General features: G+C 42.5%; 1 protein-coding gene across 1 annotated transcript in view; it reads left to right on the top strand.

The window, feature by feature from the left end:
• Positions 1–14,505, top strand: part of tgfbr2b (transforming growth factor beta receptor 2b) — a 39,420-nt gene that overhangs the window by 21,199 nt on the left and 3,716 nt on the right. Inside the window, exons 6-8 of the mRNA XM_079504156.1 lie at positions 467–580; positions 1,142–1,279; positions 4,941–5,082. Of these exons, the coding sequence (XP_079360282.1) occupies positions 467–580; positions 1,142–1,279; positions 4,941–5,082 (394 nt within the window). The remainder of the gene's footprint in view (positions 1–466; positions 581–1,141; positions 1,280–4,940; positions 5,083–14,505) is intronic.

Below are 14,505 nucleotides of genomic sequence, written 5' to 3'. Positions count from 1 at the left end.
TCTACAGGTGGGAATAGAAACAGTACTGGCTGATCACCGCCTTCCACCCCAGGGGAAATCTACAGGTGAGAATAGAAACAGTACTGGCTGATCACCACCTTCCACCCCAGGGGAAATCTACAGGTGGGAATAGAACATCCATCGTCTGCCTATACCTACTGTACCTACCTACTGTAACTACTTAATGTCAACTACCTGTTTTCTTTTCACCCCAGGGGTAAACGTGGAACAAGACCTTTTTTATATACACATAAATATACACAAGAAAAACTGCTGTGTTACAAAGCTTCAGTTTTGTAATACAAACCACATAATACAAGCCAAGCGTCTGTTCGCCCCGGATCAGTTTTCACCTTCACTGCTGGCACACGAAGAGTGATAATGATAGTCATAATGATCCTTCTTTTGAAATAGTGAATCCATTCTCTTTTACCAAACTGACATATGGAACCTCTTTGACCTGCAGGAGTACCTGACACACCATGTGATTAGCTGGGAGGACCTGTGTGTGCTGGCCAGCTCTCTGGCCAAAGGTGTGGCTCACCTCCATAGCGACCATCTTACCTCTGGACGCCCCAAGGTACAACTGAGACCACAGGATACATGATAGATTACAATTGATCTGTCTGTCTGTCTGTCTGTCTGTCTGTCTGTCAATCCGTCTTGTCTGTCCGTCTGTCATTTTAGACCAAGAAAACTAATACCACTGACTGTCAGTGCGACCTCGTGCTAACTATAATTGAAGTTACTGCAAGACAAACCAACAATTTCCATCAAAGATTTCAATCATGATGAACAAAACGATATGAGTAATGTCATATTCAATATCAGTGACTTGTGTCAGTGCCTGAATGCGACGAGTATTATTTAAACGTCATCAACAGACAATCAGAGGCCCATATCATCCATTCAGATACTTTTATTTTTGATGCATGGCATGCTATTATTCTTGCTACAGATCCATGTTGATAGGTATATAATGTAGGTCAGTGGTTCCCAAACCTTTTAGCCCGTGACCCAAAACAGAAATTAGATGTTTGCCCGGGACCCAAACTAGTGAAAATAGCAGGGAGTTAACTGTGGTATAGGTGCTTTTATTCTTTTCATCAATACTTCATCAGTGCGTCATCACTCTCCCAAGGTGCCCATCATCCATCGGGACATCAAGAGCTCCAACATCCTGGTGAAAAATGACCTGACCTGCTGCCTGTGTGACTTTGGCCTGGGTCTCCGTCTGGATAACTCTCTGTCTGTTGATGATCTAGCTAACAGTGGCCAGGTGAGAGCTAATACAATATATCTATAAGGATGCTACTCTAATACTCTAACCTCACGAATCATCCCTATTCTGGGCTTGAACATTCAGCAAAAGCTATTTAGAGCCCTTGGGAATCAACTTAAATAAGTATAGGGCTTTGTGGTTACGTGAAACTCTTTCAGTAATATTGTATTTATAAAAGCAGTATTCATAAACATATAATAATAATCTATATGATTTGTTTTCTGCTGTACTACAAAAGTTTATATAGGGGTTGATATTCATAAATATATATGAATTTGCTGTGTGAATAATGTTTTATCGTCCGTAGTGTTTGTTACGGTATAGTACTGTAACTGTATGTTTCTGCTGGAACAAGTCCATGTAAACATCTTGGCTGGTAAAGAATGGGCTACTGTGCCCTTTCAATTTTCTTCTATAAACTGGGTTTTGTGAGCTCAAAGAAAGCCTATTATCTTTAATTCGGTGTTACGGAAGCTCTCTCTCTCTCTCTCTCTCTCTCTCTCTCTCTCTCTCTCTCTCTCTCTCTCTGTCTCTCTCTGTCTCTCTCTGTCATCTAAGCTCTGTCTGTTTAGCCATTTCAAGGCTTTAGTTTGGTTTTGGGGGATATATGAGCTGCCCTTGTTTGTTTTTTCTTCTTTCATGTAGTGCTCTGTGTTGTGTGTTGTGTTTCTGTGTTGTGATGGCACAGACATACTGTGCAGCAGAACGCTGACACAAGATATTGGAGAGATGAGTGCGGCATAGGATTAATGACTGAGAGACGTAAAAGCTTGGTTGTGACATGCAAACACCTTTGAGGCATCTCTGTCTGTCTGTCTGTCTGTCTGTCTGTCTGTCTGTCTGTCTGTCTGTCTGTCTGTCTGTCTGTCTGTCTGTCTGTCTGTCTGTCTGTCTGCATGTCTGTCTTGCTCTCTCTCTTTCTTTCCTTCTCTCTCTCTCTCTCTCTCTCTCTCTGTGACCTTTGTTCTGTGTCATTTATGATTTATGACTCACTGGCTGAAAATGCCATAGCGACAGGTGATATGGTGCTGACTAATTTGACACACATCATTAAACACACGCCTACAGTATGCATACTGTACGAGCACACATCCACACAGTACGCATATTTAATTAAACAGACACCTACAGTATCCATCCATCCATCTTCAACCGCTTATCTGTAGTCGGGTCGCGGGGGCAACAGCTCCACCAGAGTGTTCCAGACTTCCCTCTCAGGAGCAACATTAGTGACTTCCTCCTGGGGGATCCCGAGACGTTCCAAGGCCAGTGAGTCGATGTGTTTCCTCCAACTGTGCCTTGGTCTGCCCTGGGGTCTCCTCCCAGTGGGACGTGCCTCCCTTGGAAGACACCCAAGAGGCATCCTAACCAGATGCCGAACCACCTAAGCTACAGTATGCATACTGTAATACTGTGGATGTGTGTTTAGTAAACACACCTACAATATGCATACTGTAATGTACAAACACACATTGATTGATTGATTGAAGTATTTATTAACAGTTTGCAGAATTACAGAACATTTCAAGCACAACTCAATACAAAAACTGTTAACATACCGTATGCATACGCTACTGTACATACAGACCTAGTGCACACTGCACATAGCAAGTAATATTTAGCACGTCTACACATTTCGGTATTTAAGCTGTGACGTAAGCGCCTCCTCCAGAGCCACTTCCGGGTCCTGTGTCCCTCCGTCGGAGCGGTGTTTGAACCGATCTGAGACTGAGACTAGAACAACCACTAAAGTCACATTTTACTGCTTTCCCTGCAACAACAAAGCTACTGCTCTCCCAAATCTGGCTGTGACAGGCTGTCTGCCCCACACTGAATACTATCGCCATTTATTTAATTGTGTCAACTAAATCCTCCATTAGAGATCGTATTAATGCAATATAAATTCAACGTACTCAACCCTGCACACATTCTAAATATGCCCCCGAAATATTGTACTGAGCAAATGGACTGTTACCACCTTCAATAATAATGATAATAATAGTCTTTATTGTCTCCACATCATATCTTTTTTTGTCATGGACACTTGTACAGAACATTAATAATTCTACCCGAGTTGGAAGCATTAAGACCCATTTTAACCCTCAATGGCTTCCTTTCTCAAAAATAACGTTGTTAAAATTGTAAAAAGATTCACACGTTTAGATATTGCTATTTACAATGAGAAGCGGACGGGAGCTGGTGCCACTTGGATCCGGACGTAACGTAGGAATACAAAATGACGTCGGACTAAAATATCGAATGACTATCTCGCCTACATGGGTACTCTGTTCATACATATATTGTATGTACACCGGCTCAACACGAATAGTTAAATGAGCTGATAGCTAGAGGTTGCTACACAAATTGTCGCTGTCGGGTCGAAACCACGTATGACCAAAGCGGTTACTAATCTTTAACACTCTTGAAGTTTCTGGTGTGGCCTGTATTCCCTCCAACTGCTTATCTAATCCGTCGAAACAGGAGGTGAGTCAGAGGAGAGAGTGACATGTTTACTGTGACCGGCTGAGCTTAGTGGCTCATTAATGCAAGAACCCTATAACTCAAATATCAGACAGCGGGATATGAAGTAACAACACGTCACGTGTTTGAAAGGCTGAATCATCTTCAGATGTTTCCACAGCATGTGAAAGTGTTTCTGTGGTGTACTGTATTTGTGTGTGCGTGTGTGTGTGTGTGTGTGTGTGTGTGTGTGTGTGTGTTTGTGGGGGGACGACGACGACATGTGTGCGAGTGTGTTTATTAGCAGGAAAAGCGTGTGTACAGTATGAGCTCCTGTATGAAGTTGCTAATAATGTTGCATCATATTTGAACTGGGAACACCCTACCTACCCTGACAAGCACTTGGAATTGTAGGAGTTACATTTAGTTTGACTCAGTTCCCACAGATAAATATTGTGAAAATATTAGTGATGGGAGATTCATCGGCAAACACATCGGTATCGGCTGATTCTAGTTGATTTTTGATTAACCGATTATTCAATCGGACCTATTTATTAATCGGTCTGGTTTTCTTTACAGATAAACAATCCCAAAGTAACAGCTTCAACAGATTTACAAGCTCACAATATTAAATATAATCTGACAGCCTGCAGTGCAGATACCCTGTTACTATACATTATTTTTAATTTTTTCCAGAATGGACAAAATTATTATAATTTTTAAATTTCAGACTGAGATCATAATACGACGGTATCGGTAATTTCGGTTATCGGCCATAACAGAAATTAATTATATCGGATATCGATATCGCCCAAAATGTCTCATCGGCACATCCATTGAAAATATATATTAACTGTCCGTACATGTGTATATGGTCCCTGTGTTGTAGGTGGGCACGGTGCGGTACATGATTAACTGTCCGTACATGTGTATATGGTCCTTGTGTTGTAGGTGGGCACGGCGCGGTACGTGATTAACTGACCGTACATGTGTATATGGTCCTTGTGTTGTAGGTGGGCACGGCGCGGTACGTGATTAACTGTCCGTACATGTACATGGTCCCTGTGTTGTAGGTGGGCACGGCGCGGTACGGTACATGATTAACTGACCGTACATGTGTATATGGTCCCTGTGTTGTAGGTGGGCACGGCGCGGTACATGATTAACTGTACATGTGTATATGGTCCCTGTGTTGTAGGTGGGCACGGCGCGGTACATGGCGCCAGAGATACTGGAGTCCAGGCTAAACCTGGAGAACACCGAGGCATTCAAACAGACTGATGTTTACTCCATGGCCCTGGTGCTGTGGGAGATGACCTCCAGGTGTGAAGCGATCGGAGGTCAGTACATGGACATGCATTATACTAGTGATTATTTTTCAATTGTAGGACCCGCAGTTTGATATCCATTAGGCCACGGACCCATCACTGGGCCCCAATATACAGTACACTCTGCTATACTGTAATTTTAACTCAGGGACAGTACAAATGTAGTCAAATGGAACCGTTTACAGACCCGTAACTCCTCAAGGACCTTATTTAAAGGTTCAAGTTTGTACTTTATTGATACATCTTGTGTACAAGTACATTATAGTTTCTCTGTTTATCTCCGTCTTACACACACACACACACACACACACACACACACACACACACACACACACACACACACACACATACACGCACGCTATACACTACACGCACTAAACGTAACGCACCTAACTAATGAAGCAACATGAGCCATCACTGGGTGTTCACACATCGGATTAAGTCATGGTTTTGTCATGTGATTAAGTGAAGTCATGAGTTTGATTGGATCAGAGCACTGTATAGCATGAGACTGAAAGATGCACACATCCACTATAGATCAGCAGGTTCATTTTAGAACAGCATTTCTAGGTACGTTAGTTTGTGAAAGTGTTTGACGTCAGTAGCCATTTCCTTTGGTTTTGATAATAAATGGCTCAATCTTCATGATTTATTAGTAGTCACTGCCTGTACTCCTATAGGCTGGGGCGGCTAAGTGAATTAAAAAACAAAGCTCAGACTCAGGACATTCTGAGGTGGTTTTCAGTAAACAGTAGAGTAAACACATAATAAAAATAAATAATAAAGTTAATTTCCTCCCAGTGCTGTACTTGTACTGTAAACATTTTCCTCACCATGCATCCTCAACTCTGGTATCTTGAATTCCTGGAATTTCTCTGTGTTCATTTTTGTATGTGTACAGTAGGCCTACGTGTGTGTTTGTATGTGTGCGTGCATGTGCAAGCAAACGACAAAGAGCAACGCGTAACTGTTTGTGTCAGTAAAACATGTGTGTGTGTGTGTGTGTGTGTGTGTGTGTGTGTGTGTGTGTGTGTGTGTGCGTGTGTGCGTGTGTGCGTGTGTGCGTGCGTGCGTGCGTGCGTGCGTGCGTGCGTGCGTGCGGGGGTGGGATATGATGATCTACTTTCTTGAACTACTGCTTCCTGTTGGTGGGAGGTTTGTTTGTGTTGAAACAGTGAGGGTGATGGTCCTCTGTGTCTCTGACAGCACCTCAACCTCAGCTCTGAGGTCCACCGGAGGAATCTACGGAATGTCTGATATGTGAGAGAGACCATATGAACTCTGCTTTTGCCCTTCTTTGGGCAGGAAGTCAGAGAAACAGTACGCTAGTGTGGATAGTACTGTACACTGTGAAATGGTACAAATGGAACCAATAGGACCCGTAAGGCCTAATGCATAAATTTTTTTTGGTTCGGGAGGGCTCTCCCGACCTGGAATAAACATCGGATACTCGTCCGATGTTTTTTCACTAGCCAGCAGGAAGCAAATTACATTCATACCTGGTTATTGCGACCGCAACGCACTGTGGGGAAATTGTGACGGAGGTATGGAGGTTTTTAACTTTCTAACGATAACTTGTGGTCATGAATGGTCACTAGAGAGAGATTTCAGAGGTGTTTGTACCTCCTGGAAGTTGGCTCGTGTCTCTTCCAAACTACTCAGCTTTTCACTCGCTTCACTTCTGACAGAATGAACTTGAGGCTGGGCTGAATGTATGCGGTACGTGGTTTGTATGCGTGGTAGTTTGGATTCTTGCGCTTAAGGCTTAAGGGTCCATCTATGTGCATCAGGGTCTTGAGGATGAGTAAACTCAAAGAGATGCAGTCGCACATACAGATGCAAACAGAAACAGAGATAGTTGAAGAGAACACATGCAAACATCCACCGCACACACACAGGAGGTGCACAAATGCCATTGCTTATCTGGATGCCACACACACACACACACACACACACACACACACACACACACACACATACACACACACACATCACATACTAGTGGAGTGAAGCTGAAAACAGGATTTTGCGCTTATGTTATGATTAGGGATTTTGAGATCAAGGCTACGGTTCAGTTTAGGGTTAGGTGAGCCAGCCGTGTGTGCGTGCGTGCGTGCGTGCGTGCGTGCGTGCGTGCGTGCGTGCGTGCGTGCGTGCGTGCGTGCGTGCGTGTGCGTGCATGTCTTTGGTAGGCCTAGTGGGTTAAACGTGATACAACATGTAGAGAGGATGACCCTTTTCCCTCCTCAGTATGTAATGGGCTTATCGAGGCAGCCTGAGACATTTAGAACCAGACAGTCACATTCCTCTGTGTGTGAGTGAGTGAGTGAGTGAGTGAGTGAGTGAGTGAGTGAGTGAGTGTGTGTGTGTGTGTGTGTGTGTGTGTGTGTGTGTGTGTGTGTGTGTGTGTGTGTGTGTGTGTGTGTGTGTGTGTGTGTGTGTGTGTGTGTGTGTGTGTGTGTGTGTGTGTGTGTGTGTGTGTTGGTAAGGGAAAGATGAAAAGAGAGCGCTAGACTTCCATACTGAGTCTTGACCCTATTATTTTGTCTGGGATAGTGCCTGCTTGCATCCTTAGTTGCTCCACACTCCACCCTAACAGGGGAGATTGAAATAATGCTCTGGTGTTATCGCTATTTCAGATTGTGTTATTATAGGACCCTTACTTCATCCATCCATCCATGTGGTACCAGAACTTTTTTTTATACATAATATAAAAAGGAAACGGCAACTAGCTTCAGTTTTGTAGTACAAATCCAGTTTTGTAACACAAACCGCATAATACAAGCCACAAGTCTGTTCAGGCGGGATTAGGTTTCGTATTCACTGGCTGATCAAGTATATGCTAGAAATAGCTTCTAGACATAATGATTTGTATATTGAAATAGTTCATCCATTCCATTTATTTAATTTTATTATTATTATTATCAATACTATCATACTATCATTCCTGGAACCTCTCTGACCTGCAGGAGTACATGAATGGTTCTTTCATTCTCACTTCCTTTCACCCTTTCTATCCATCCATCCATCTCTCTCTCTGTGTCTCTCTCTCTCTCTGTCTCTCTCTCTCTGACTCTCTCTCTGTCTCTCTCTCTCTCTCTCTCTGACTCTCTCACTCTCTCTCTGACTCTCTCTCTCTGTCTCTCTCTCTCTCTCTCTCTCTCTCTCTCTCTCTCTCTCTCTCTCTCTGTCTCTGTCTCTCTCTCTCTCTCTCTCTCTCTCTCTCTCTCTCTCTCTCTCTCTCTCTCTCTCTCTCTCTCTCTCTCTCTCTCTCTCTCTCTCTCTCTCTCTCTCTCTCTCTCTCTCTCTCTCTCTCTCTCTCTCTCTCTCTCTCTCTCTGACTCTTCACATTAACTCTCCCTCTCTACTGTGTCTTTGAGTATATTGATATATGTACATGCATTATCCAGAATTAGCTCCGGGTGTGTCAGGACCAACATGTGGTCTTGGACTCAGTGCACGACACGTGCCAATGGCCCGGAAACACGAAACTAAACATTCCTCATGGCTGATGTTGTTTTCTTGCATTTTGCATCGAAAGCTAACCGGGGTGAATGTGCCGATCAGATTCTGAACAGCAGTGAGACCTTCAACAGAAAGACGTGACACATTTTAACCAACCAACCTTCTCTGGATTTGTCACGGCCCACTTTATCGCAGTCCACCCATCTGAGCACTTAGCCATATGGGTGGGCCACGTACACAATGATCAATCCATTGTGTTCGGCTTGGATAGTATAGCATATACAGTAGGTTCCTATTTATCACTATCACAATGATAATACAATTTTAAGAAAAAACACCATTAATTTCTATTTTAAATTATTTATTTTAGATGTTAATGTTATATTAAAATCAGACTGATTTGACAAGTATTTGGAGTCCCACTCGCAATATACTCACGGCCCACATAACAAGTGGGCCCCGGCCCACATAACAAGTGGGCCCCGGTCCACAGGTTGGGAATCGCTGAGCTAAATCAACAAACAGCAGCGCTGACTTGTGGACAGGTTAGATCCACCTGCTTCTGCCACAGTTCTCTCTCCAACCCAGATCCCTCCCTAACAACACCACTGCACACGCTGTAGTTAAGCTAGCTGTAACAGCACAATAATGTGTTAGCCACAAGCGCAGCCACAGGAATTCAGCCCAGAGCTCTCTCTGTGGAGGGTTTGGTATTTCTGATTGTGAAAGAGCTCTCCTGAGAAAGTGCAGATCCAGTGTAAATCCAGATTTTCATGATTCAAGAACACAACCCAATGACTACATAGTAATCCTCAGAACAGTAAGTCATTTTTAAGTCAGAGTGAATTATAAACATATCATCCATCTATTCCGCTAACTGCTATTTGACTGATTTGTTTTGTTTTAACATAATTAATTTCATAGGACCCCCAAGAAAAGGATATGCTGCATTGCTGCTACAGCTCAAGGGGTTATTGTTATTCCTAACAAATTATAATAATGTATTAATTATTGTTAATTTTTAAGTGGTTCCCAGCCGCTTCTACAAGTGACTTAGTGTGTATCATCTGTGTCTGTCTATAGCACTTGCAACTGATTAGCAAAATGATGACAACACAAACAAGACTGCAGCAGCACTTAAAAAGACACAAATGCACACACTGGCTGGCAAGGCATGGATGCATGCACACATGCATGCCACTTACAAACGCACATGTACAAACACAATGGCAAAGCGTGAACACAGTCGCGCACTAGGGTGGAAAAGGATTGCAAAAGAAGATAAAAGGAAGAAAATAGAGAGAGAAAAAGAAAGAGGATAAGAGAAAAAAGAAAAGGATTGCATTTGCAACATATAAAAGTGAAGCTTTGTTTTTTTTATTGGCCTTTTTTAGGCTCTTTTAGGTCAAGGTCAAGTACAAGTTCACATGAATTTTGAAGGGTTTCAAACCTAAATGAAAAGTATCTCTTAACAATACGATATGGGGCAACTCAAAGAAATAATCAAAATAATGTTAACCTCACCTTTAAAATAACAAAACACTGGCTTGCCTAGCAAAATCAGAAAACAAAAGGGTTACAAAGGTAGATGCTAGCACACACTGGCTACACTGACTTACCTATCAAAAGCAGGCTCCCATATTCTATGTAGCTGTAGTAGAAGTACTGACTCTTCCAAACTCCCTGCTTTAAGCATGACATGTGTTCAAACACTGGATCAAGAGGAACACTACATTTAGTGGACCAACATGACATTACATTAGACCTCAAAGCTCTGGACAGCATGCAGCACAGCTACTGGCAAACTGTGACACACCGCCAAAGAACACAGGTGCTAACAGTCAGTTAATTAGCACCTGTCAGTCTACTCTCTAAACCATAGATGCATATACCTCTTTCTTAACATAATGCAATTATGTAACGCGCGCGCACACACACACACACACACACACACACACACACACACACACACACACACACACACACACACACACACACACACACACACACACACACACACACACACACACACACACACACACACAGTAGATACAGTACAACAATGCACACATGAGAAGGCAAAGCGCGATTGTTTTACTCCCAGAGTTACATTAACACTGAGAATTGTACTGTGTATGTAATATATGACTTAAATCCTGTTGAGCCCCAGAGGGTTCCTTAAAATAATCCTCATTTAAACGACAAAAGAAAAAAGAAAGGGAATCAAGCAGCGTTTTCTCCTTTAAGGTCCCAGACAATGTATTCAGCCACAGAGTTTGTTTTTGTCCTAAGCTCCAGGCCACAGAGGTTTCAGACAGATAATCTGAAAAGGAAACCGTTGTAAAGTGCTTCCCTTCCCAGACTGGACATAGTAAGGTTTTTAACCACGGGCCTCAGCCAGTAAGAAACAACAGAGAGACGGAGACAGAGAGACAGAAAGAGAGAGAGAGAGAGAGAGAGACTCCGGGCGCTGCCTCTTGTGTGACATCTGTTCTGAAACCACGGACGGAATTCTTCACATAGCTCTCATCTGGTTGCTGGCCCATAGCGGCTGAAGGCAAGCAGACCGCTCCTCCCTCGTATGCAGCAGAAGAGAAGTCCATCATATTTTAGCTCTCTCTCAGGATTCCAGTTCTCTATAGCCAAATGTATAGTTCGTCGTAGGACAGTGTCCCATGGCGAAAATAGACGATCTTCAAGCTCACACATTGTAGATAAAATTCACATAAGGAGGATCCCACCACAGTAATATCCTCTTCCTCAACTTAACTCTGATGATTGTACAATGTAATGAAGTTGTTCATTCTCTTAGTTTGAGTTACAAATGGATACGTTTACTCTGGGTTTTGTACAGTGTATGCAACAGTAAGAAAGGCGATTTCAAGGGGATGTTAACCAGGCTACGAAAATCTTTTATGTCACTTTTTTGATGTCAAGAGTGGATAGAGGAGATCATATAATTCATTCGTTGGGAGATCAAAAGGTCAGAGGTCCTTTGACGAATAACTGTGAGCTTAAGTTCTTGACAGATTCCCAGAGCCCATGACCCTCTACCATATTGCCGAACTTTGTGGAAAGCGACAGAACAGAACTGCCAAAACTGTGAAAAATTAGTGGTCTCTCTCCGCCCATCCGGGCTTGACCCCTAATAATAATATTAATAATAATACAGCATGCATTTTTTATATAATATTTATTTTATTTGGAAAAAGCAGTACAGTATAGACAGCATTTCTCTTAGATATATACAAGGACACAAGTGCAATTCCCAGGATTTTTTTTTCACCCGTCTTCCCTCCCTCCCCCCTCATCCCCCCTCCAAGTGACTCCATCTCCAATGTCTCTGTATAATCCACACTTCCTTCAGATGGACTACATATGGCATCAAGTCAACACTTAACAGGGGCAACAGGGCAACATCGCTTCAGAGTGTACATTTCAGAAGCATGCAATTCTTAGATACTCTAAGTCGCTTTACAAAACCAAATAGAATAATAACTAGTTAAAAGGGTACAAAACTAAGAAAAGAAAGAAAAAATTTTTTTTACACTGGACGTCAAAAGAAAGGAAAATAACTCAATAACATGATGTCTGAGATCCACATGGAAGCCACACTGTTATAACCCATCTCGTTTTAACCTCTTAAACCGTAAATACTTTTAGTTGACCTTATGGTCTCCCAGGGCTCTGTATTTGATCCAACTCTTTCACAGTCACAACGTAAGATCGTCTATTTTCACCAAATGTTTGCCACAGAATAGGGACGCTAGGGTTCTTATTCTGTGGTGAACTTTTGCTCAAACAAAAGGTCAAACGTTCCCATTTAACCACATCATATGGTTAAATGGGAATAGTTGACCTTTTCCTCTCATGCGTGTTTTCATTTTCGAAACAGCCTACTCTTTAAATTGTTAGACTGGAGGATTTCTGTCCGTTTTCCAGTTTTCACGTTGAGGTCCCGGCTTGCCCCGTGCTATTCTGGGCTTCTCCTTGTGCTTGGTCCAGGGAAATGTGTTCCATTTGTGCCAGCTGAGCAGAACCCCAACAGGAGGTCTAAACAGACAATGCCATCGCTGCCCGCGTGGCATAAATAACCCGACGCGTCCAGTGGAATGGGATGGGTTGGGTGGGTTTTTGTTGAAACTCATGAAACGGGGGAAGTTCCACATGTCAAAAACAGGAAGTGTGGGCCTGTGGAGTCAGCTCCTCCGATCCCAGCCTTTCACTTCCTGTCCGGGCGTTCTACGCCGTCCTTCCCGCTTCCTGTGGTTGAGGACACACAGAGGGAGAGACCGCAGAGTTCTGATTTATACAAGTGTTCCTCATACCTTCAGGTTACCCACTTCAACCCAATATACCACTGGTTCCCAAACAATGGCTCCCTTTATGGGTCCCTTTACTTTTAGTTTTTAATTATAATTATTTCAAAACCTTTAAAAAAAAATTAAGGAATTCCATGAATTTGAAAACAAATAAATGTTTAAGAAGTATGGTGAAAATCTACAAGCTCACAATGCGGCGCGAAGCGACGTGTTGTGAGCTTGTAGATCTGCTCTCTTCACTTTGGGTCCCAGACAAACGTCTCATTTCTCTTTTGGGAACCACTGCAGTTTAGTTTACTGAGTCCCCCCATGGTTCTGTTTAGTGGTCCCCTCCTTTTTCCCTGAGTCTACATGAAATCTGTTTGCTGGAAATACAGCCGACATAGAATCTGACAACACTCACAATGCTAGGGTTCACGTGGTTATTTAATGAATATAAATAACATGTTAATGTGACGTGCAGTGCAGATGTGGTTAAAAATGTGCAGCTACAAATTGTGGCATAACTGATTGTAAAAAAGATTCTTTGGGTTTTGCTTGATGAGGCAAACTGAGGGTTTGTTATAGCCAGAGGCTGAATGCTGTACAGTGCAATTAAGTTTTGTTAGATGCATGCTATCAAAAACACTGTTGTCAAAATAGCAACACTTAACGTTATGGCTGCTTTATTCAGAGTCCAATGACTAATCTGACAGTATGTGGAACTGTATGGAAAGATCACGTAGGTAATCTGCTGTGAATAATTCCCAAATATATACAGTAGCAATTAGTTGAACAGAGAATGTTGGATAATATTAAGAGGATAAATGTCATATGATTAGTGTGATATTTCATTTCTTTAAATTGGTAGTTTGCCTTTAAAGACTTGGCTACTACAACAGTGTTTCGTTTAATGGTAACTGTGAAAGAGGACTCAAAAGCCTTCTCTTTGGGGTTGGAGACAGACTTTGCAGCTGTTGTGTGTTCAGTTTCATGAGGTCTGGACACTGGCCCAGAAATCTGGCTTTCATGGCTTCATGGCTTTGGTGTTGTGATCTCCAACTCTCTTTCATTTGCTGGAGTTTTGAAAATGAAACAGAAAAATGACAGATTGTGAGTTTGGTGTTTTTGAACGGTCTGAGGTCGCAACTAATTGGTTGTTAGTACAGGCCGATTTGTTGTTTTTAGAAACAATCTGCCAAAATGCCAGAGCAAGCCTTTGCCTTCCCAATGGAGGCATCATAAAATATATTTTATTTTGCTAGTCAGCACTATTAGTGCCAACGGATAAACCTAGCAACTCTAATGAAAATAAAGTGTTCATTGGCTCAGGTTGAAATCATGATCTCATAGGAAAGATGTGAACCCACTCTCTCACCATAGTACCAGATACACCTGTTAATACCCCTGTCAGCGCCCACATCTCTCATTCCCCACCCTTTATCTATTCAACTGTAATAACAGCATGTTTCCAATATTTGTTCATACAGGGGTGTCACAGATTAGTGCGTGCGTAGGTGTGTGTGTGTGTGTGTGTTTGCGCGTGCATGTGTTTTCATAAATGAATGTTGCTATGACACCTGCATTTCCCTGCAGGGATAAATAAAGGTTCATTTTCTTATCTTATCTTTGGGGAACAGACTGTGCCTCCCTTTGTGTTCACGTGAAG

Source organism: Electrona antarctica (genome assembly GCF_951216825.1).
Source record: "Electrona antarctica genome assembly, chromosome: 6".
Taxonomy (NCBI): domain Eukaryota; kingdom Metazoa; phylum Chordata; class Actinopteri; order Myctophiformes; family Myctophidae; genus Electrona; species Electrona antarctica.
This window is presented reverse-complemented; position numbering and strand designations above follow the sequence as displayed.